This window comes from Pongo pygmaeus, chromosome 13 (genome assembly GCF_028885625.2).
Source record: "Pongo pygmaeus isolate AG05252 chromosome 13, NHGRI_mPonPyg2-v2.0_pri, whole genome shotgun sequence".
NCBI lineage: Eukaryota > Metazoa > Chordata > Mammalia > Primates > Hominidae > Pongo > Pongo pygmaeus.
In genome coordinates, this window is record NC_072386.2 from 81773809 (window position 1) to 81797980 (window position 24172).

General features: G+C 45.1%; 2 protein-coding genes across 5 annotated transcripts in view; one reads left to right on the forward strand and one right to left on the reverse strand.

Annotated features, from left to right (window-relative positions):
- The window catches only part of SHC3 (SHC adaptor protein 3), a 171633-nt gene extending 147525 nt beyond the window's left edge, over positions 1 to 24108 (forward strand). For all 4 annotated transcript variants that reach the window (XM_054502226.2, XM_054502228.2, XM_063649672.1 and 1 more), the window contains one exon: positions 16286 to 24108. In XM_054502226.2, the coding sequence (XP_054358201.1) occupies positions 16286 to 16414 (129 nt within the window). In that variant the 3' untranslated portion in view covers positions 16415 to 24108. The remainder of the gene's footprint in view (positions 1 to 16285) is intronic.
- On the reverse strand, positions 21706 to 22380 carry LOC129044345 (uncharacterized). The gene has a single exon (XM_063649673.1). The coding sequence runs from the start codon at positions 22378 to 22380 to the stop codon at positions 21706 to 21708; it is 675 nt and encodes a 224-aa protein (XP_063505743.1).
- Positions 24109 to 24172: the final 64 nt, after the last annotated feature.

Genomic DNA, 24172 nt, shown 5'->3' on the forward strand with positions numbered 1-24172 from the left:
ACTTTTTGTTTTTTATGTAATACGTATATTATAGTTCTATATGTTAGGCATAACATTACATTATATATGTACTTTTTTATACAGATGCTTTTAAAATCAGTTAATCTTGAAGTTTCTAATTGCCCTATTCTTGAGAGAAGACAGCTATGTTTTCCTCACAATGTCTTTACCCTTAACCAGTGCCTTGCTCATTCCGTCTATTACTTAGGACACATGGACAGATGGACTTCCTCTTCTAAGGTGAACTAATAAATTTCCAGAGCAAACTCATCATCCCAGGGACATATTTTCATTGGACTCTTGGACTTGTATCCTATATCTTCCTCTTTCTTGGCTTTCACTCACTTTTTACCAGACTGCTTCCTTAAGTGCCTTTCTCGGAAGAGGTGCATAAGCATAAATTTTCTCATCCTTGCATGTCTGAAAATATGTTTTTCAGTCACTTTTGATTAAAAGTATGGTTAGTTGTAGTATGACTGGTGTGATTCTTCGTCCCTTATGGTTATTTTTTTCTATAAATTTTTAATTTTTTCTTTTATCTTTATGTTCTGTAATGACATAGGCATGAATCTACATGTGTGTCTTTTTCCATTCATTGTTCTAGGAACGTGATGAACATGTTCATTCTGAAGACTTGTGTTTTCCTTTAAATCAGAACAATTTTCTTATATAATATTTTTGATAATTTCCTGCCTTCTATATTTTTTCATCTCAGAACTCCTGGTTGAGGGAGTAGACCTTCTGGATTGACCTTGTCTCTTGTCTTTCCAAAAAGTTTCCAGTTCTTTGAAATTATGTTCTATGTTCTGGGAGCTTTTCTATATATATATTCTATATAGATATTCTATATAGATATCTATATAGAGAGATAATCTATATCTATGTATAGCATATATATACACACAAATGTGTGTAAGTATATATCTAATCTATATCTAGATTAGATATATATATCTAGATATAATCTATATCTAGATTAGATATATATATCTAGATATAATCTATATCTAGATTAGATATATATATCTAGATATAATCTATATCTAGATTAGATATATATATCTAGATATAATCTATATCTAGATTAGATATATATATCTAGATATAATCTATGTCTAGATTAGATATATATATCTAGATATAATCTATGTCTAGATTAGATATATATCCAGATATAATCTATGTCTAGATTAGATATATATCCAGATATAATCTATGTCTAGATTAGATATATATCCAGATATAATCTATGTCTAGATTAGATATATATCTAGATATAATCTATATCTATTAATCTATATCTGTATAGATATAATCTATATCTATTAATATAAGTTGTTTAACTTTTTTTTCTGTTTTCCAAATTATCTTCTGAGGCAGGTGTTGGTTTGCTCATCATGATCTTTCTCTTCATGGTGCTGGTGTTTTTAAGATGTCTGGCATTCTTACACCATGAGATTTCAGAACAAGAGGCTGGATGGATTTTCCTGGGGTTGTTCTCTTCTGCTGTGATACATATAGCTCTCTTTCCCCCTAGTCTGTCCCCAGTATCAGAAGACTGACTGAGATTATGTGTGAATTGTGTGTGTGGAGGTGATGTGGGCAGAGGATAGAGGGAATGCCATGTGTGGGCGTGGTTTTGTCATCTGAAGGTTAGACTTTAGGTTGAGAAGTGGAGGGGGCTTGGACTTTTAGCCTGGGTGTCTCCCAAGAGTTCTTTACTTAGGGTCACCATCCTCCTCCTGCTGCCTTAATTCTCCCCAGGCAGCATGTTTAATTTCTTTGGATAAATGTTCCCTAGACTTCTTCCCCAAAGGCAAAATGCTAGTTTGGCTGTAAGGAGTTGGGAGCAGCGGAAGCTGCAGGCTCAGTTACTGAGGAGTGGTCTTTCTGCAGCCTGGCTGCCCTCCCTCCCACTGTTGCAAGGGTCCCTCTCCTCCACTGCAAGACTCCCCTGCCATGCATTCTAGGCTGCCCTCCTCCTCACTCTCTTTTATCCTTCAACATACTTCCATCTTTTCTGTTAGTCAGTAATGTGTTGAGATCACTGCCTCCTTCCCTTTTGTTTTTAGAAGTTGTTAATTCCTGCACTGTCCTTTTTCTGGGTTCAGGGAAGGTGGGATAGGGCAATTCCTGTACTCATCCTAACTGCTATAAAAAATCAGCATTTCGGCCGGGCGCAGTGGCTCATGCCTGTAATCCCAGCACTTTCGGAGGCCGAGGCGGGGGGATCACGAGGTCAGGGGATCGTGACCATCCTGGCTAACATGGTGAAACACGTTTCTACTAAAAATACAAAAAATTAGCCGGGCGAGGTGGCGGGCACCTGTAGTCCCAGCTACTCGGGAGGCTGAGGCAGGAGAATGGCATGAACCCGGGGGGGCAGAGCCTGCAGTGAGCCGAGATCGTGCCACTGCACTCCAGCCTGGGCGACAGCGAGACTCCGTCTCAAAAGAAAAAAAAAAAAAATCAGCATTTCACCCATCACTAGTTGTCTATTGTCAAAAACTTTAAAATCAAGCAAAATTAAAGAAATGAAAACACATGGGTAAATTTTAGCATCATGCTCACTTAATAACTGGTGAGGAAGTTTCCTCTCTTTTCTGTGTAAATACACAAATGACCAGGACAATGAATCTAGCCCCAGGGGAACTCAGAGCTGTATCCACAGCTTCTCTGCTCTTCTCTGACCAGGCTCTGAAGAAATCCTGACTGGGAACAATTTCCTACACATTTCCTGTTTGGTCACCACGGTCAGTTCTCTACCATTTTTTCATTTCCATTGTCAAGAACAGACTTTGCTGACTCTTGGGCAACCTTGGAGGTGACGAGGGGCTTCTCAGTAGCTTGGAACTAGAAAAGGAAGTGAGATCCAGAAGCAACAGGGCCAGGGAAGACCAGGAGTCTCCTCCTTTCCCTGGACAAGGCTGGTCCAGAAAACCACAGGAACAGGGAAGAGAGGACTTGTCCAAGGGCCCAGGTGTGCAGGGATTCAAGGTCAGGCTCACTCCTCAGGTGGAAAGTGAGTGCTCGCCCAGGCAAAGGGGTTGCTTGTGGGCATGCAAGCCCTGGGCGGACAGGGTTCCAAGCTGGGCTCTTGACATTTGTAAACCAAAAAATATCTGAGACAAATCTCAATCATTTCAGAAGTTTATTTAGCCAAAGTTAAGGACATGCCAGTGACACAGTCCCAGCAGATCCTGAGAACATGTGCCCAGGTTGGTCAAGCTACAGCTTGATTTTATACACAAGATATTAATCCATACATGTAAGATGTACATTGGTTTGGTCTAGAAAGGTGGGACAATGTGAAGTAGGCGGCTTCCAGGTTGTAGGTGGATTCAAAGATTTTCTGATTGGCAACTGGTTGAAAGAGTTTATCTAAAGACCTGGAATCATTAGAAGGGATTGTCCAGGTTAACATAAGGGGTTGTGGAGACCAAGGTTTTATCATGCAGATGAAACCTCCAGGTAGCAGGCTTCAGAGAGAAAAGACTGTAGATGTTTCTTTTTTTTTCTTTTCTTTTCTTTCTTTCTTTTTTTTTTTTTTTTTTTGAGATGTAGTTTCGCTCTTGTCACCCAGGCTAGAGTGCAGTGGTGCAATCTCAGCTCACTGCAACCTCCACCTCCTGGGTTCAAGCGATTCTCCTGCCTCAGCCTCCTGAGCAGCTGGATTACAGGCATGCACCACCACGCCCAGCTAATTTGGTGTGTGTGTGTGTGTATTTTTAGTAGAGATGGGGTTTTACCATGTTGGCCAGGCTGGTCTCGAACTCCTGACCTCAGGTGGTCCACCTGCCTTGGCCTCCCAAAGTGCTGGGATTACAGACGTGAGCCACTGTGCCCAGCTGATGTTTCTCATCAGACTTAAAAAGGTAGCAGACTCTTACTTAATTCTCTCCTGGATAAAGGAAAAGACCTGGAAAGGGAAAGGGATTCTCTACAGAATACAGATTTTCCCCACAAGAGACAGCTTTGCAGGGCCATTTCAAAATATGCCAAAGACATATTGCCAAAGACATATATTTTAGGGTAAAATACTTTAATCTCTTTCAGGGCCTGCTATCTGTCATGTGATGCTATGCTAGAGTCAGGCTGGAATTGGGTGTCTTATTGCTACAGAAGTCTTAAGGTCTCTGTTTAAATGTTACTGCTGGTCAGTTGTGCCTGAATTCCAAAGGGAGGAAGATATAATGAGGCATGTCTGACCCCCACTTCCCATCATGGCCTGACCTAGTTTTTCAGGTTAACTTTGGAATGGCCTTGGCTAACAGGATGGGTTCATTCTGATGGTTGGGGGGCTTCAAATTTTATTTTTAGTTTACATATTGCAGCCATGGGGGCTGATGTGGGCCCAGCTCTGTGGCTCAGCCTTCAGGTTTGGGATGGACCTGGACCACATCTTAATTTCAAATGTAGGAGAGGCTTGGGCAGCATGTCTGTATCTGGGACAGGTCTACATCACACCTGGGTTAGGCTGGATCCAGGCATGAGCCTACAAGCCTGGAGGTGGGGTGGGGTCTCTCAGTGGATCCAGCAGAAGTGAGAAAGTGGGCAAAGGCCAGCCCCTGTGTGTGTGTGTGTGTGTGTGTGTGTATGTGTGCGTGTGTGTGTGACCTGTTCCAGGGTAACTCATGTTTTAATCACGAGATGTCCCCATCTGACGGCTTTGCCTCTTCTAGGAATGTGACCCTTTAGAAGGGGCAGATGTAATCATTTTGTCATTGATGGAGTGTCGTCATTAATGGAAAAATTTTAACCAGTATTTCTAACTGCCCACAGGGCAACTCCACTTACACCATTTCCCAGGCAATTGAAGCCCATGGCGTCTGCAGTGGAAGGTGTTGTCCCCACCTCCTCAGCCCCAGCTGCCCCTCCTGGGTTCCCTGCCACACCACACCTCTCTTCTCATACTTTGCATTCAGATTGTGAACAAAGTCCCCTAAATATCCCTGTAAGCTGCCTCTTCCTCTTGACCCACCTGGACTCCCAGTGACAGCCCCAGCCTACCCTGCAGGAGGCTCTGCTGATGTCCATTCCCTGCTCAGAATCCTTCTGGGATGCCATCACCTCCAGTGTAAGGTTACACTGTGCAGTGTGGTTAAGAAAATAGGAATAGCAAACGTTCCCCAGCATGTCCTTGATGCCATGCACTGTACTAACTACTTCACTTGTATTAATCCTTTCATTCTGAAAATGGTCCTGTGAAGCAGGACTCGTGATAGCCATTTTACAGAGAGGTCAGTAATTTGCTATAAGGAGTGTCATTAGCAGGTGGCAGGCCAAGTTGTGGCAGGTGCTCAAAACTGTCTTCTCCTCACTTGTCACTGCACTGGACTGAGCAGGACAGGCAGTACTTAATAAGGCACACAGGAAGTGGTGGAGTGTGCCTGTAGTCCCAGCTACTCAGGAGGCTGAGGCAGGAGGATGGCTTGAGCCTGGGAGTTTGAGGCTGTAGTGAACTATGATCGTACCATTGCACTCCAGCCTGGGTGACAGAGTGAGACCCTGTTTCTAAATAAATAAATAAAAATAAACAAATCCACAAATAAATAAGATGCACAGGATGCTGCTTGTGCACCCAGGAGAGAAAGGGCTTCAAGGGTAATGGCTTGGGATGACCATGCCCTTTACACATCAGGGGAGCATCCTGAGAGGGGCTGTATGTTTCTGATTGGACAATGAGAGGGGGCTGAGTGAACTGGGAAGGTATTGTTGCATTACAGGTAACTTATGAATCACACCCACAGCTCGAGCTGCTGTTCTAGGCCAGCTGTTAATCTAGCAGCTTCAGCATCAGAGAGCTTGCTTAGAAACGAGATCCTCAGCTCCCACCCCAGATCTGCTGAGTCAGGAACTCGGAATGGGGCCTGGGGTTGTGGGATGGAGATGAGGCAGTAGTCTGAACTTTCACAAGCCCTTCAGGGGCTAGAGTTGGGAACCACAGGTCTAGGCAACAGACCCTTTTAAAAATGAGGAAGGATATGTTAAGTAACTTGTCAGGCAAACAGAGCACATTAGCAGTAGAAATAGGATTTGAACTGATGACTTGTGATATCTTGACCAGTGGTTTTTCTCTATGTGGTCATACCTTCTGATTCTGTTCTGTTGTCTATGGCCAGTTAAACACGGAAGTGGATCATCTAGATGCTTGGATGAATAAAATTTGAAAAATTAATTTCTACTGAATTTCTGGAAAGTATGTAAGAATAGATGGTAAAAGAAGTAGCCAGGAAGAAGTTCCACCTCCCCCAAGCCAAGCAGTTTTCTGGACGTTTTGGCAGAGAAGAGAAACAGTAAGATTGGTTATGGCCTCAATGGCAGATTTGGGAAATCAGAATATGCTGCATATTTCTTAATGATTTTAATTTCCCACACTTTTGAGTTGCTTCTCAGGCTCCCAAGCATCCTTGGGCCTAAATAAAACCAGCCTTTCTGAATGCATGGAGCTTGATTCCTTCCCACTGAGCTGCTGGCAGCTTTGATCTGCGGGATCTGATTTTCTTCTACTCTTAGACTTTCTCAGATGATTAAAAATATTGTAAGCAACTCAAAGAGACCTTGTTGATAAGGCTTATCAAGCTGGCCTCAGAGTTTATTCTGGGTTCCTGACTCCTGAAGGGCAATCAGCTCTCATGCTAAGATCAGGGTGGGCCTGAGGCCCCAGGCTGACCTCTCTCCTTGAGTGTTTGCTTCTCATAGAGGAAGCCTGCGCCTGCCCTCCCTTCCAAAGAAGGCAAGGCCAGGAGTGGCTGACTCACTCAAACCCATCACATGCCTGGAAAAATCTTCCAAGCTGTTTATGGTTCTTGTGAGACCTCAGTTCTCGTCTTCTTGATTTAGAAGAATTTAAGCAAGAGACACACAGCAAGGGAGATGCAAAATAGTGCAATTTATTACAACGGAGAAAGAATATTTTGAAAGTTAGGTGCATAATGGACAGTACACCCTGAGAGAGAGAATTCAGGGCAGGCTTCGAGGTAAGGATGAGACAAATCCATAAATAAATAAGATGCACTTATTTTAAAGACGGGCACTAGGGGAGACTCCCTTTATGGGAGGCTTTCATGATTATTCATAAGGAGGTGTTGCTATAAGCATGTGCAACCTCTGGGTGCACATGCGCAATAGCTGTACATGCTTGTTCATAAGTCACATCTCATTAGCATCTTAAATCTCCACCCAGGGTTGTGTTTTTTTGCTATTATGATGAGCAAAGGGTCAGTCTGAGGACAAGTAAAATTAAAGTGCGCATGCTCTCTAGAGGGGGAAATTCCTTACTGAAGATAGCTGTGCTTGAATTAGCTGGACTACAGTGTGAATGCTGAGGCTTATTGTGTTGACTGTACGTCCCACGGTTGCCACGTCCCAAAAACTTCCTTGACTACCTATCCCGCCTCAAAGCCACAGGTGATGGTGGCCAGACTGGTGGAGCAGGCTTTGGAGAAGGAAGTGGGAGGTCTGAGCTTTCCCCACTGTAGGAAGTTCCCCCCTCCCCCAACCCTCCCTTCCTGCACTGAAGTGTCCTTGAATCTCCTTCTAGGCTCCTGGAGCCCCAAGGGGACCGTCAAAGTGTTTAAATAGTGCCTGAGGCTCTTCAGGTTCCTGCCCTGGGTCTTGGCTAAGATCATGGTCCAGCCCTGTTGGGGTGTGGAGTGGGGCGGAGTTCCCTGCTCAGCAAAATGAACTGAGGCCTCAGTTCTGTTTGCTGGAGGACCGGCTGACTTCTCTCATTGACATTGTGCCTTTGTTCGCTACAAAGGAAATATGGAAATTACACAGCCCATTCAGTCACCTATGGCTCCGGCAAGTCGTGTGACTTACCCATCCCATGGAAGTTCTGAGTGGGAAAGACCACCCCCGTAGTCTTGCTCTGGAAGCCCCCAGGGGCAGGCAGAGTCCTGAGAGTGCTCCGGGGCCGGCCTCCTCCCATTTTATTCCCAAATCCTATATCCTGGGTATCCAGGTAGGGCTGTGTGTGACAGAGTTTTTCCATGGCTAAAAAAGAAATGTCTTAGAGGGCAACACCAGGCAATGTGGAAGGAGCCCTCCAGCTCTCAAGGTTCAGATTCCTAGCACCGTGTTCTACTGGCCCCAAGGGGTGCTGGAAACCCTCAGTTCCACCTGGTGCAGGACAGAGGAGCCTCATCTGGGATGGCCCCAAGGCAGGTGAGCCCCCGGCATCCAGGCAGGGTTCAGGGAGAGCCACTGCTCACTTTCCTGCGGTACTTCCTTCTCTCTGCCTGCTTTGCTTCTGGTTTGTGGGTTTTTACACAGGTTTCAGGTTAGTTTTGTGGGTCAGCCGTGCTTTCCCAGAGGTGACCTGGGCCTAGGCCTTCCACTCTGTGAGCTGATCTGGTGCTGTCTTTGGTCACTGAGGTCATGGCTGTGGGGACATTGAGTGCGGTGGTGTTGGCCTCCCTACTCTGGCAGCTGAGTGATGACTTCTTTGTGGTTTCTTGAGCAGTGACTCATCAAATGCTGTCCTGGAGGTTTCATGGAGATGGCACAGTTCCCAAGGTAGCCTGGGCTTTTCCCTGAGGCAGAAGGAGACTACCCCTCTATCCAGCTGCAGAGCTCCTGAAAAATCATTTTTAGGGTAGAATTGGCAGTGACAGTCAATACTAACATGAGTGTACTTTCCATACAGTTAGAACAAAAGTTTCAAACCTGATTCGGCTAGAATTTAGTGTTCCAGAAGGCTGGTGCAACTGGCGGGCATCTCCTGTGTGGGCGCTGAAGCTCAGTGCGAAATGTCCCTGTGAGGTCAAACTGGGGCTGCAGCTCAGCAGATCCCTACCGCTCCCCTGGACACCTCCCCAAGCCCTGAGTGTCCTCATGAGGCCCATGTGTGCCACCATAGGGCAGGAGGCTCTCCCCTGCATCCTTCCACCACTGGGCACTTTGGAGGATCACCAAGGTACCGCACCCAGTGGCAGAGCTCCACCCAGACACACAACCCTGCAAACAGACATTTGTGCCCAGCTTAGTCACTGCTGATGGAGGAGACGTGGAGAGTTGGTGAGGGGGACTCACCTGTGTCCCCTCCCCTATGCCTGTACATTCCACTCACAACACCCACATACTGAGGTTGGCCTGCCCACTTTGCTCTCCTCCTGGGCTTGCACTGCTTTTCCTACTGCACATGAGGGCGGTTTTGTGCCAGCCCCTTCAAGGGCTTCTGTAAGGATTATTTATCCGTCTCATTCTGTTGCTGGTGATAGTTTAGTGTCCCCTGAGATCCTGGTACCAGAAACTGTCCCTGTTTTGTCCTGCTTTGACTTGGACATGTGTCACAGCCAGAGGAGGAGCCCTCACCTTCCCACCAACCACCTGGGGACCTGAAGGAGGCCCAGAAGAAAGGATGAATATGACAAGTCAGACCTGCTGTTGTCCACAGACCACAGAGGCCCCCACACCCACAATGTGGCACAAAGGAGCCTGCCCCACAACTGGCACCCCACCTCCCTACCCTGCTGCCTCTCACCCTCCACCTTCACCTCTCACCCCCACCCTTCCTATCTTCCACCTTCCAACCCCCTATCACCTCTCCCTCTTTCACCCCTTAACCTGACCCCCACTCTCCTTACTTTTGGGCACTGGGGGGGGATGCCTGCTGACCACAGGCCACACAGAGCTGAGTGTGCATTTCTGCCCTAGCCTAGGGAAGAAGAATATTTTAATTAAGCTGCTGTGAAACCTTGGGGATCTCTGCCTAAAAACAATGCACATTTTTCACAGTACAATCTACAAAAATCAAATCAAAGAAGTAATTCCTTACTATGAACCATTCCAGAGGCTCCAAAGTGCCCTTGTTTTAGGAGTAGGAATGTTGCTTTCGTTTCTTTGTAAAACCTCACTTCCTCCAGCTTCTCTCCCTGAAAACCGAGTCCCACCCAGTGCTCTCAAGCTGAATATTCATTTATTATTTTTGTTTTTAAATAGACTTTATTTGATATTATTTAATAAATATTGTAAAGAACTGACATCTTGACAATATTGAGTATTCCTATCCACAAATATGAAATATCTCTTCATTTATTTAGTTCTTCTTTGATTTCTTTTATTGGACTTTTGTAGTTTTCCTCATATAGATCTCATAGGTATTTTGTTAGATTTATACCTATTTCATTTTCAGGGGTGCCAATGTAAATGGTATTGCATTTTAAATTTTAAATTCCACGTGTTCATTGCTGATATATGGGAAAGTGATTGACTTTTGTATATTTACCTTATGTCCTGCAACCTTACTATAATCACAATTAGTTCAAGGAGTTTTTTTTTTATTCTTTCAGGTTTTCTTCTAGACAATCATGCCATCTGTGAACAAAGGCAGTTTCATTTCTTCCTTCCCAATCAGTATGCCTTTTTTTTTCTTTTCTATCTTACTGTCTTACTTTTGGACACTGTAGGTGATGCCTTCTGACCACAGGCCACACAGAGTCAAGTGTGCAGTTCTTCCCGAGCTTAGAGAAGAGACATATTTTAATTAAGCTGCTGTGAAACCTTAGAGACTTCTACCTAAAAATGGCAACACATTTTTAGCAATAATGGTTTACAAAAATGAAATCAAAAAAGAAATTCTATAGGTTTTCTTTGGAATATTAGGACTTCCAGTAAGATATTGAAATGGAGTGGTGAGAGGGAATATCTTTGTCTTGTTCTTGATCTTTGAGTTCCTTAGTATCAGATATAATGTTAGCTGTAGGGTTTTTTTGTAGATATTCTTTTCTTTTTTTTTTTCTCTGAGACAGAGTCTTGCTCTGTCGCTCAGGCTGGAGTGCAGTGGTGTGATCTCAGTTCACTGCAGCCTCCATCTCCCAGGTTCAAGTGATTTTCCTGCCTCAGCCTTCCGAGTAGCTGGGATTACAGGTACCCACCACGACGTCCAGCTAATTTTTGAAATTTTTTTGGTAGAGATGGGGTTACACTGTGTTGGCCAGGCTGATCTTAAACTCCTGACCTCAAATGATCCGCCTGCCTTGGCCTCCCAAAGTGCTGGGATTACAGGTATGAGCCACCGTGCCCAGCCCATAGATATTCTTTATCAAGTTGAGGAATTTCCTCTCCTACTTTATCAAGAGAGTTTTCTTTAAAAAAAAAAAAAGAAAAAAGAAAAAAAACTACTTTATCAAGAGTTTTTTTTTTTAATACCATTTTTAAATTACAGTTTAAGTTCTGGGATACCTGTGCAGAGCATGCAGGTTTGTTACATAGGTATACACATGCCATGGTGGTTTGCTGTGCCCATCAACCCATCATCTACATTAGGTATTTCTCCTAATGCTATCCCTAGCCCCCTACCCCCTGATAGGCCCTGGTGTGTGATGTTCCCTTCCCTGTGTCCATGTGTTCTCATTGTTCAATTCCCACTTATGAGTGAGGAGATGTGGTGTTTGGTTTTCTGTTCCTGTGTTAGTTTGCTGAGAATGTTCCTGTGTTAGTTTCCAGCTTCATCCATGTCCCTGCAAAGGACATGAACTCATCCTTTTTTTATGGCTGCATAGTATTCCATGGTGTATATGCCACATTTTCTTTATCCAGTCTATCATTGATGAGCATTTGGGTTGGTTCCAAGTCTTTGCTATTGTGAACAGTGCTGCAATAAATGCACGTGTGCATGTGTCTTTTTAGTAGAATGATTTAAAATCCTTTGGGTATATACACAGTAATGGAATTGCTGGGTCAAATGGTATTTCTGGTTCTAGATCTTTGAGGAATCACCACACTGTCTTCCACAATGTTTGAACTAATTTACACTCCCACCAACAGTGTAAAAGCATTCCTATTTTTCCACATCCTCTCCAGCATCTGTTGTTTCCTGACTTTTTAATGATCACCACTCTAACTGGCGTGAGATGGTATCTCATTGTGGTTTTGATTTGCATTTCTGTAATCACCACTGATGATGAGCTTCTTTTCATGCGTTTGTTGGCTGAATAAATGTCTTCTTTTGAAAAGCGTCTGTTCATATCCTTCGGTCACTTTTTGATGGGGTTGTTTTTTTCATGTAACTTTGTTTAAGTTCTTTGTAGATTCTGGATATTAGCCCTTTGTCAGATGGGTAGATTGCAAAAATTTTCTCCCATTCTGTAGGTTGCCTGTTCACTCTGATGATAGTTTCTTTTGCTGTGCAGAAGCTCTTTTGTTTGATTAGATCCCATTTGTCAATTTTGGCTTTTGTTGCCATTGCTTTTTGTATTTTAGTCATGAAGTCTTTGCCCATGCCTTTGTCCTGAATGTATTGCCTAGGTTTTCTTCTACAGTTTTTATGGTTTTAGGTCTTACATTTAAGTCTTTAATTCATCTTGGGTTAATTTTTGTATAAGATATAAGAAAGGGGTCCAGTTTCTGTTTTCTGCATAGGGCTAGCCAGTTTTCCCAACACCATTTATTAAATAGTGAATCCTTTCCCCATTGCATGTTTTTGTCAGGTTTGTCAAAGATCAGATGGTTGTAGATGTGTGGTGTTATTTCTGAGGCCTCTGTTCTGTTCCATTGGTTTATATATCTGTTTTGGTACTAGTACCATGCTGTTTTGGTTACTGTAGCCTTGTAGTATAATTTGAAGTCAGGTAGTATGATGCCTCCAGCTTTGTTCTTTTTGCTTACAATTGTCTTGGCTATGTGGGTTCTTTTTTGGTTCCATATGAAATTTAAAGTAGTTTTTTCTAATTCTATGAAGAAAGTCAATGGTAGCTTGATGGGGATAGCACTGAATCTATAAATTACTTTGGGCAGTATGGCCATTTTCACGATATCGATTCTTCCTATCCATGAGCATGGAATGTATTTCCATTGTTCGTGGAAAAAAAAAGACCTTTTTTTTAAAGAAAAAAATCTCTTGGTAAGAGGTGTTGGATTTTGTCAAATGCTTTGTCTGCATCCATTGATATGATCATGTGATTTTTCTTCTTTAACATGATGGATAAAAGCAATTGATTTCTGAATATTGGACCAACTTCCCATACCTGAAATAAATTCCACTTGGTTGTGGTGTATAATTCTTTTTATACATTGTTGGGTTCAATCTGCTAATATTTGTTAAGCATTTTTGCATCTATGTTTGTGAGAGATATTGCACTATAGTTTTCTTTTAATGTCTTTGTTTGGATTTGGTATTCAGGTAATGCTGGCTTCATAGAATGAGGAAGTATGTTCTCTGATTCTACCTTCTGAGAAAGATTGTAGGGAATTGAAATAAATTATTCCTTAAATGCTTGATAGAATTCACTAGTGAACCCATCTAGGCCTTGTGTTTTCTGTTTCAGAAGGTTATTAATTGTTGGTTCAATTTCTTTAATACATATATGCCTATTCTGATTTGGTTGTTGCCTATTCTGATTAATTGTTGGTTCAATTTCTTTAATACATATATGCCTATTTCTTCTTGTGTGAGTTTTGGCAAGTTGTGTCTTTCAAGGAATTTTTAAATTTAGATTATCAAATTTATGAGCATAGAGCCATCCATAATACAGATGTTCCTCAACCTAGGATGAGCTTACATCCCAAAAAACCTATCGTATGTTGGGAATATTGTAAAACAAATGCAGATAAGACCCTGATAAACTGGTCACAAAGTTGAATTCCATTATTCCTGTATTTCTTTATTGTCTTTTTAATGTTCTTGGGGTCTGTTGTGGGGTCCCCTCTTTTCTTTCTTATATTGATAATTTGGGTCTTATCATCTTTTTTTCTTAGCCTGGCTAGAGGTTTTTTGGGCCTTATCATCTTTTTTTCTTAGCCTGGCTAGAGTTTTATCAATTTTATTGATATTTTCAAAGAACCAGCTTTTGTTTTAATTTATTTTTTGTACTGATTTGCTGTTTTCAATTTATTGATTTCTGCCCTAATTTTTATCTATTATTTCTTTCCTCCTACTTACTTTAGATTAATTTGTTCTTCTTTTTCTAGTTTCCTAAGGTGGAAGCTTAGATGATTAATTTTAGACTTTTCTTAATTTCTAGTATATGCACATTTTAGTCTCTTTTGTAGCCTGACTAGAATGAAGGCTTTCATCTTGATTTTTATTTCCTCTTTATGATGCACAGCCTCAACCAGTTGTCTGGGGTTAACATTCCATGTGTCTTCACTGTGGCAGAATCCTTGCAGGTGTGTCTGGAGTCTAGGTTTGTCCTGGCTGCCCAGTGGTTTTAATCAGCCATCAGCATTTCTAGTGCATAACAGGTGGGTCCACACAGAGAGTTCTGTTGGCTATAAGTTCTCTGGGCAGAAGCCAGACTTGAGTATTTATGGCAATGAAGTGAACTAGCCTCTCTATTTCCTTAGTCAGTAAATACATATATGTGTGTTTATGTTGGCCAGCCTGTATACTGAAATATGCTAACTGGTGGTTCTTAGCTTTGGCAGCATGTTGGAATCACTGGAGGAGCCTAAGACACTTGGTGCCCATGCCCCACCCTGAGCTCCTTATGGAATTGGCCTGGGGCCTGGGCTGTGGCTACTAAAAGGTCCTCAGGAGTATTGGAGGTGAGACCACATTGAGACTATTGTCTCAGACACTTCCCTGCCCTAAATCACTCTTCATCCATTCCAGTTCACCCAGAACTTACGTGAGTGTCAGTCATTAAGGAATAAGAGTAAGGAGTCAATGTTAAGGCAACACCCCAATACTGGTTTCAAGCTGAGTTCCTGGGTGCCCCTGGCTTCCAAATAAGTATGCTTCTTGAGTTACTCAGGGGGTATTTCTGGGGCAGGAATGCTGAGCAGCCCCAAGAGAATTAAACAACCTCAGTAGAAAGATGCTGGGAAGCCTTGCAAAAAGCTTCCTTTTGAACTTGCCCAACAGGTTACATCCTTAGTGAGGCTTACTGCCCAACAATCAGGAGACCCTCTGGTCCACAGAGCTCTTCTCCCTCTGGTGCTTACAGAGATGGGTGGAGAGGGTTCCTGCAGGGGGAAAACATTCTAATTTCAAAGTTTTTCTGTTCCTTCAGGTGCAATTTGTAGAGCCATGAGCAGATGGTATGAGCTTCTCAGAGCACCTTGGGTGGGAATTTCCAATATGCACACCTGAAGTATAGATTTTGGATGGGAGCAGGATGGGGGTTGAAAGTCCAGAGGCTGATGTTTCTTTGGTAGGTTGATGGAGGGGGAGGGGCAAGAGTGGCCACATTAGTGGAAGCAGGAGTAACAATGAGAATTTGGGGAAAAGAGAATATAGGGGAAAACAGGAGAATGAACATTGCCTCGGAGTCCCTGCAGGAGATCGAGGAGAGCTGGGTGTCCCATGAAAGGATGGGCTCCTGGAAACTCGTTTGCACACACTGATGGAGAGGAGACCCCTGCTAAGGCTGGAGAGCAAAGCCAGGGAATTCAGCTGACCCTCGAGCTAGCCAAGAGGGTGGCCTGTGAGGGTGAATGGACCTAGCCAGGTGGCTGCTTTCTGCCCCCATCTCCCACTTCTCAAACATGGAAGTCCCAGGAGATTGTGTCCAGAACTCCTTGAAAGATTGCTCCTGACAGGCCCCACCCCACCTTTTTCGAGTGTGAGCGATATCTGTGAATGTGCCGGCTCAGAGTGGAGGCGGTTGATGGACCCCAGGGACCACAGTGCAGGCCAGCAAGCAGGGCAGAGTGTTCAACCTCCTCTCCCCTAACATGGCATTAAAAGTTTATGGGCAGGCTGTAGAATTGACAGCCCAGGAACACGGAGCCTGTACCTCTGACCCAGGCTGGCTCACTCTCCAGTGGGGGACTGCAGGGGCAACAGGAGCTCCTCTGGGGAACTGTGACGCTTGCCCCTGGTGGGTGCCCAGGATGCCTGGAGAGGAGGGAAGGCTGCCTGGAAGTGCTGGCATTGAGGTGGGGCCAGGCTCAGGTGGAAGACACTCATTCTGGGCCGGGAGATGGCCATGCAAAGGCCTAGAGGTGGGAGGGTCATGGGAGCCTGCAGAGCCCAGTTCAGGGCTATCCTGAGAGGGCCAGGGAGGGAGCAGATGAGACAGGTGAGGTGGCCTTGGTTGGTGAAGGCGGGGGAGGCCATGCCTGTAGGACAGTGGGCTGGGACATTCCAGAGCTCAGTCCTAGGGGCCTGGGCTTATGGTTACTGAAAGGTCTTCAGGTAGTTTGGAGGTGAGCCCAACCAATGAAATGGATTGGCCATTGCTCTTTGCAGACAGCATCTCTAAAGTGGTGGAAGCCCCTTGTCCCCTCCTCCTTTCTTTCTGGGCCAGTTCAGATGGTCTGGCTGATTCTGAGCAAAGCATGTTCTCTTTTTGCTGCCTGTGAGATGTGCTTAACCTTTCCTTTGCTTCATTCATAGATCCGGACGAAGGACAGAGTCTTTGACAGTATCAGCCACCTCATCAACCACCACCTAGAGAGCAGCCTGCCCATTGTCTCTGCAGGGAGTGAGCTGTGTCTCCAGCAGCCAGTAGAGAGGAAGCAGTGACCTGGCCAGCACTGCTTCCAGCACTGCGCACCAGGTCAGGAGGACCTGGAGTGGACTAGAATCGGGGCTGCTGGAACTGGGACAGCTGCCTGTGGCTCAGAGCCTTCTTCAAAAGCTTCAAAAGGAAGGCTTCCTTTAAGGTCAAGTTTCATAAACTTGGTTCTGAATTTCTCATATGCATATTAAAGGTGTACATACCTATACATCCTGTACAAATTATCCCTCTATATTTATATTTTTTAAGACTAAGAAAGATGTAAGACTAATGTTCTGTGCTGTATGTTTTTAATGAAAAAAAACCATAAGTTTAACTGTAGTTGTCCAGGCAAAAATTTAATTCAACTGACCCATCCCACCGGGAAATGCCACTAGGAAGGTGTAGCCTGCAGTTTTACCTAATAAGCACAATTGGAGGGGAATAGAAACACAGAATTGTGAGGGAATCGCAAGGCATGCTGCTCAGAGCATGCCTAGCCCTGCACTGAAAGCTATAAGATACTGGTTCTGAGGCATGGCTGTGCTTGCTGGTGGGAGCGGGCATCTTCCCTTGGCCTCCCTGGGACACCTCCTGTGCTCCCTGCCCTGCACTCCACGTGCCTGGGGTGTCTAGCACCACACGACTCGCTGCAGCTTCACTAAAGAACAGGTGGCACTCCAGCTTCTCCGGGTCCTGCTGAGCACAGGACCCCGCCACCCTTGACCCTAGTTGTGCGAGGAGTACTTGGGAATTCATTTCATGCCAAAATGGCACAAAATAAGCTTCACCAACCAAGATCTTGATTGACAAGTGCTTCCCTGTTCTCATGTATCTAATGCTAAAATGGGTATTTGTAGAAGGGTGGTTGGGGCAAATTCCTGGTTTGTGTCTCCCTCTAGTCAGCGGTTGACTACAGGCTGCTTGTGGTAGTTGCTAGTAAAGTCCCCCTCCTGCCTTATACAATAGGGGAGAAGCCTGTGTGACAGCAAGAGCAGGCACCCATCCCAGAGCTCAGTCCCGAAGACTCAGGCATTGAGGCTCCCGGGGCTGCATGTGCCAGAAGCCCAGGAGTTACTGGAATCCATTTGAGGTTCTGCCTCTGACATGAGGGATGGGGGAAAGGTCGCTGTCCCAACAACAAGGTTTCTCAGTCGCTGCAGGGAAGAGCATGTGCCCGCCCCCACTCTTTGTCTTGACTCCCTTTCTTCCAGGTAAAATACTGTCATTTCCCGAGGAGTCATTTGGTGTTAGAAAGCTGGCAATGTTTATACCTTTCAAATACTATCTGGGCTGAGACTGCCCTGTGATTTTCACAGATACCCTTTAAAGAATAGATGGATCCATTTGCTTGTTGGCAACTTGGTTCTTGTTCTGGTGAGACCCCACAGGATACAGCACCCTGTAGGGTACGGGTCAGCAGAACAGAAAGACACACTAAACACGCTTAGAGTTGGATAGTGATAAATCTGATCCTGTAAGGAGAGTTATGAGGAGACTGAAAAATCTGGCAGATAATAATACTGCTAAGTTCTAATGCCAATGGTATGAGCCCCATTTCTGCCTTGGGGTGTGCGTGTGGCCAGATGGAAGGATAGGTTAGAGCTAACCAGTGAGGATGAGTTAGGGCACGCCCCAGCCTTCATACATGGCCTTCTAGGGAGTCTTTGCCTTTGAGGGTCCAGTGAATTTCAGATGACAGTGAAGTCAGTGTTCTAGAATGTTCTGCAGTGGACTGAAACTCTGGAGAGTCTGACACTACTGTAGACTGCGCTGCTGTTTCCTGAAATGGTTTTGGCTTCAGGCATCATGTGGATACTCTGCTTAGTGATCCAGAAGCAGACAGCTGCACGGGGATGCTGGCAGCAGCTGCATCAGGCTCCTGCCCCAAGACAGCGTAGACTTGGGTGCTCTGAGAGCTGCCCTGCACATCTGTCCTCTGGGAAGCTGGGAGCCCTGGAGAGACACACACAGCTCTGACCCACCTGTGCGTGAAAGTGCACCACATAGAAAAATGTGCGAAATGACCTTCTTTCAACATTCGTGCATTCCCCACTTGTGAAAGGTCAAAATGCTATTATAACATTCAGGGACAATAGCAAAGTAGGAAACGCAAGTTAGGAGCTGTGAATGTTGTAACATTTGATTTACTTTATTTTTCTCTTGGGGGACTTGAATGGTAATCTGCAGCTTTAGTAGCTCTTGCTGTGAAGTCAGTGTCTAGTTTGATGGTGATAGAAAATATATATAATATTTTTCGCATGAGAATCAATTTAGAAAATTTAAAGTATTGGAGTCAAATTTTTTCTTTTTAATATTAATTCAAAATATACATTTTTAAGCTCAGATTATGTATTGGTTACACTAGAATAGTGCCAGTGAAGTGAGCAGGCTTCAGACATAGCAGATGGCAGCGATTTTCTAATCTTTGTTCCCTCCCATTTGTAAAGTGGGTTAGAGCGCACATTAGTTATCCCAAATCTTCCCTCCAGCACTGTGTGCTGGGCATTCCTGTGAGCCTCACAGACACATGGGGAAACTGAGGTTGGGGCTGGTGCTGCACCTTGCTGGAGGCCATGTTGTCATCTGGCTGCAGAGCTCTTCTGCTCACTCAGCATTTCCTGAGCCCTGCTGTGTGCCAGCCTGTGCTTTGAGCTCAGGATTCCAAGGCAAAAGCAATGGAGCCTCCTCCCTGTCTAGCCTGGGCCCCTCTTCCCCACGCTTCCTCAGGCCACATCTCTGCCTGGGCAGGGCAGGGAAGCTGAACAATGAACGCAGCGGGAACGGCACTATGCCTTGCGTTCCAGGGCCTCGGGCTTCCAGGGCAAAGTTGCTGCTGCTGTGCTGGGCCACCCTGGCCCTGCAGAGTGCACCTGGGCCCTGCTGCCCCTCCAATGGGCACCCCCAACACTTAACCCCAAACTCTATGTCTTCTGGGAGTACAAGGTGGGGGCCAGCAGTCCTAAAACGGCCCCTCTGCCCTTACCAAGTGGCCCTAGAGACCCCCACCCACCTCCCCTAACCCCATGAATGAATCAGCTGTGCTTCAAATGACATCTCTGTCCCGCGGAGGCCGGCTGGGCCTCTCATGGAGGTGCTCATTGTGGTTTAAGTCAGCTTTGATTCTTGACCTCCAAGGCCGCCTCTGAGTAGCTCACTGGAGAATCAGGTGGGGAGGTAAAAAACACCGCAGTCAAATGACTCAATCTTAAATCCTGTGCTTAAGACACCACTGTTGCTGCTTTTTATATTTGAAGCGCCCAAAGACTGGGCGTCCGCTCAGCCTTGATCAGCGAGCGGCTATTTTGTCAGGCCATCTCTAATGTTGGGATAATGGACAAAGGCCTGATTGGGCCATATATGGCCTTCTTTAGGGCCTCCTGGAGGTGGAGGAGGTCGTGGGTAATTTCTAATAAAGACAGGAAATGACAAGCGTGTGTGTAGGTAAAGACCTAACTTAAAAGGAAGGACAGGCCCAGGGAAGGGTGGATCCTAAAGGGCCCATGTGCCGGGGGAACAGTGGACATGTGTGTCCAGCCCAACCTCCATGCCAGCCCAACCTCCATGCCTGGGGCCACCTGATTCTGAAGGTGGCCCCCAGCTCCCGAAATAAAGCTTTCCTTTTCAGTAGCATCCGACACTTGGGTAGCTTCTTTCTATAAGCAATGCTTGAAGATGGACGTCTGGGTCCTCATTTCCTCCAAACTGGCTGCCACCTGAAGGCAGTCACACATTTCTGTTGGGCTGAGCTGGGCAGAAGCCTCGGACTATAGGCCTTTCCGGGGCAGAGGCAATGCGGGCCACGAGTAGATATCTCCATCCAGCCTCCACCCTGGCACACCCAGAACGGCGTGGACTCAGGCGGGTTGCTGGACTTCTCTGAGCCTTGGCATGCTCTACACTGCAGGGCTATACATGTTCCCAGCTTGAGGGAGTGCTGGGGATTGACAAATATATGAAACATATAAAGCGCAATGATTTTCTAAAATTGTGCATTCCCAACGTGCCCATTGGTTCTCTCTTGCTGGCCCAACTTTGCATGCTGTCCATAAATCCCTTTCTGTGGACGGTGACAGTAGGATTGGGAGTGAGTGGGAGGATTGTGGAAAGATTGCACAGAGGTCATTGCAGGACTCAGACAGACCTTGCAGTGGGTTTCAGAGTAATACTCAGGTTCTCCCATGGAACTTTCAAAGTTGGCTCTAAGAAAGATGAAGAGGACAAACCCACTCCTGGACGTAGTGCCAACCTAGAACTGTCAGCTCCACACAGGATCACAGGGAAGGGAGCTTGGTAAGACAGCCCAGCAGGGGGCCCTGCTTTTCAGAAGAGGAAACTGGAGCCATGCAAGGGGCTGGGGATCAACTTAGGAAAGAGCACAGGACTCACAGTCCCGGGCCTGCATGTAAAGCTCGCCCCCTGCCCCATGGAAATGGCAAGCAGTGCTTCCCTCCAGGGGTTCTACATCTGTGCTCCATCTCAAAATGCATAAAAGCCTGAGTCATTCAGATGGGAGAGACAGTGTTTCTATTTCCTTTTAGTTGGGGTTCCTCCAGAAGGAGGCCCTGAGAGAGGACTTGAGGGTAAGTAGTTTATTTGAGTGAAGATCCCGGAAGTAGGGAGAGAAGGAAGCTGACGAGGAAGGTGTGCATTATCAAGTAAGTTACCGTCATGTGCACAACTGGAGCCGAATCCCACTGGGGAACCCCGAGAGACAGAGCTGACACCCCAGAGTTCACCCAGCAAGGCAAGGAGACAGCTGGGGTATTTATTCACCAAGTCTATCACTTATGAAAGGCTGTTTCTGGAAACAATTTCTGACTGGCCCTGCACACACCTGAGCATACTTCCTAAGCCGGGGATGTCCCTGGGCCGAGAGACAGGCGTTCATGACAAGCAGACTTGGAGTGGAAGGCAGGCATCAGAACCACTCTGCGAGCTGGTTCAGACAAAGATTGCAGGCCCTCCCACCCGCCTGGCCCCGCCAAGTTCCTGACTCCCTAGGTCTGGAGTGGGGCCCGAGAATTTGCATTTCAAAAAATCTCGAGGTGATGCTGGTGCAGCTGCTCTTAAGTCTTGACTTTGAGAACCACTCACTAGTGAGAGTTTCCAGCCCTTACCTGTCTCTTATTGATGGCTTTCCCCCCTCTAATTTATAATTATGTTTTCACACCACTTCATGTCACAGATCCCAGAGTCCGTGCTGTGAATTTAAAAGTGGAGAATTAATAAGCATTTATAACTCCATGCAACCATTGCTGGCAGCTTAAATGCCATCTGCCAGCCACAATTTATTTATAATGGGGTTTATACATATTCATAAGTTTGCAAGCAACAAATGCACAGTTTTAAAACTGGCACATTTTATAGCAGCCAGAAAAATTGCAACTTTATACCAGGACTTGTGAATGTGAATTGCATATGTATATACATATACGCATATACTTACATTGATTAAAAACGGATCTGCATCTCTGTGCACACGCAGATTGGCTCTGTGTTGTGCACCTTGGGACTCCTCCCTGGGCTTTGGTTTTACAGCTAAGTAGGAAGTCAAACAAACGTGAAGAATTTGGGAATTGGCAGGCTGTGGCATCAGCCATGGAGGATGGTCCTGGATGCTATAGGATGTGGGATCCAGCACAAAGGGAACAAGAACAGGACATGAGGACCACAGGGGTTGGGGGAACCCACTGTGGGAAATGACAGAGAAGCCAGCGGGGGAAGGCAAAGAAAGAAGGTGGAGGCAGAATAAAGGTGAGAAGAAGGGAAGGGGAGGATAAAACAAGTCTAGATTTAGATCTTCCTTCATGCAGCCATGCATAGCTGTCAGAGGCCAGTGGGGAAGGAGGAGAAAGGGAAGGTGTGGTGGAGGAGGCTGTGCTTGTGATGTCATGCTTTCGTGTATTCCCAGGTGCAGCTGCATATACTTGGCACAGTTTCTTGGGATTTCTAGCCAGCTTCTTGGCCTCATTTGTGCATTAGTTAACATGTGGCTGGCCCTGTACTGGGATCGTGGGATAGAGAAGTGAATGTATGAGGTCTCTGCCTGAGTTTATAACCTAGAAAGAAATAAAGACACACATACACAAAGGTGTTGGAGTGTGACAAGCCTTAAGGTACCCGGGTGTCCAAGTAAACTAGAACCAGCAAGGGTGGAGTGCCCAGGTCAGTCTGGGGACTCTGGAGGCTTCGCACTGCAGGCATCAGATACTGAGTGTTAGTGGCATGGAGAAGAGCTTGGAAGGCTCAGGATGGGGGTGGACAGCCTGGAGTTGTCACTCTCAGTAGAGATGCTAGAAGGGGCGGGAGGTGATCCCAGCCGCCCTTCTTTCCTCCTCCTGGCTGTCATAGATGCTCTGAATTGATGAATCCTTCAGGCCAAAAACACACAGGCTCCTTCCCTAGGGCTGGAAAAACGGTTCTCGCTGAAAAAGCACCAGGAATAAAATCTGATACAATTTTAGGTGTCTATTTTGTTGTCTCACCTTGAAATACTGCAGACAGAAAAACATGCACATGGGGGGCTGTGGTCCTGAGCTTTGAGATAATGAATTCCCACTCATGTGATCATTTTTACCATAACCAAAGTTTCTAACCACCAAAATCAAGTGACAATTAAAACAGGCATTAATGGATAAATCCGTCTTTAAATATTAATGGGGTTAATTTTGTTAACAACTATGTGTTGGTTGCAAGTGGAATGTTCTCTGTTCATTTGACTTTTGAATATAACTTGTTCCAGAATATTGTAAAATTACGTATGTGAATGTTTCTTTGTATTCAGAATTAAACATTTGGTGTTAAAATCCCAGGATTAGGAGACAACTCCATGTAAATTTAATGTATAATAATAAGATAATAACTTTTTAAAAAGCATTTGGATGGCAAATTATACATACTGACAAATGAATATTATTTGAAAGTTGTTTTGTTTCCATTAACTTTTGTGAAACAAAAAGAATTGCTGTAACGGTCTATGTCTTGGCGTATTGCCAATTCACCACTTTCTACTTTGTGCTGGAACAGAACTGGCTTTTTTGACATCCCTGAGGAGTGGAAATGCAAAACGAATCTCAAGTTCTCTAATCTTTGTTCTATGACAAATGAAAAAACCTGTTATCTGGTCAATGTTTTGGAGATTTGACAACACAGCAGGTGAAGAGAATTAGCTTAAATTCCCTCCTCCCTTTTGATGAATCCACAGGGATTCCTTCACTCTGTCAGGAAATGGTGTGGTTTCCAAGCATGAGCCCTTCATGATCTGTCTGGTGCATTTCTGTGCTCCTGGGATTGCCAAGGGCAGGCACAGCATCGCATCCCCAGGTGTCATCCTGTGACCCAGGAGGGGAAGATGACACACCCAATTTAGGTAATGCTGCACTTCTTGTTATAATTGGTTATTGGAAAATGTGCCTTTATTATCAGAACAGTGGTGTGCGCATTTCTGATTATGTAGCTAACCTTTGGATATCTGACTTAGATACTAAAAACATTTGGGTGTTGCGGTTTTGCACTTGTAGATACAATTTAAAAGCATGAAACTGGTGATTTAATTAGATGTTTTCTATAAAATGCACCTTGTTACATTTCTGTGAAAGGGTCTTACCAGCGTGGAATAACTGGCTCAAGGGTTGAGAGAAACAACCATTTTCTAAACAGTTAATTGTTTAAAGGACTATACATGTAAGTCTGCAGGCAATAAAGGCTATTGTGAAAAGTATCTTTCATTTGGACGATGGATTTTATATTGCCTCACAAAAGAGAGGAGGGGAGCTTGAAAC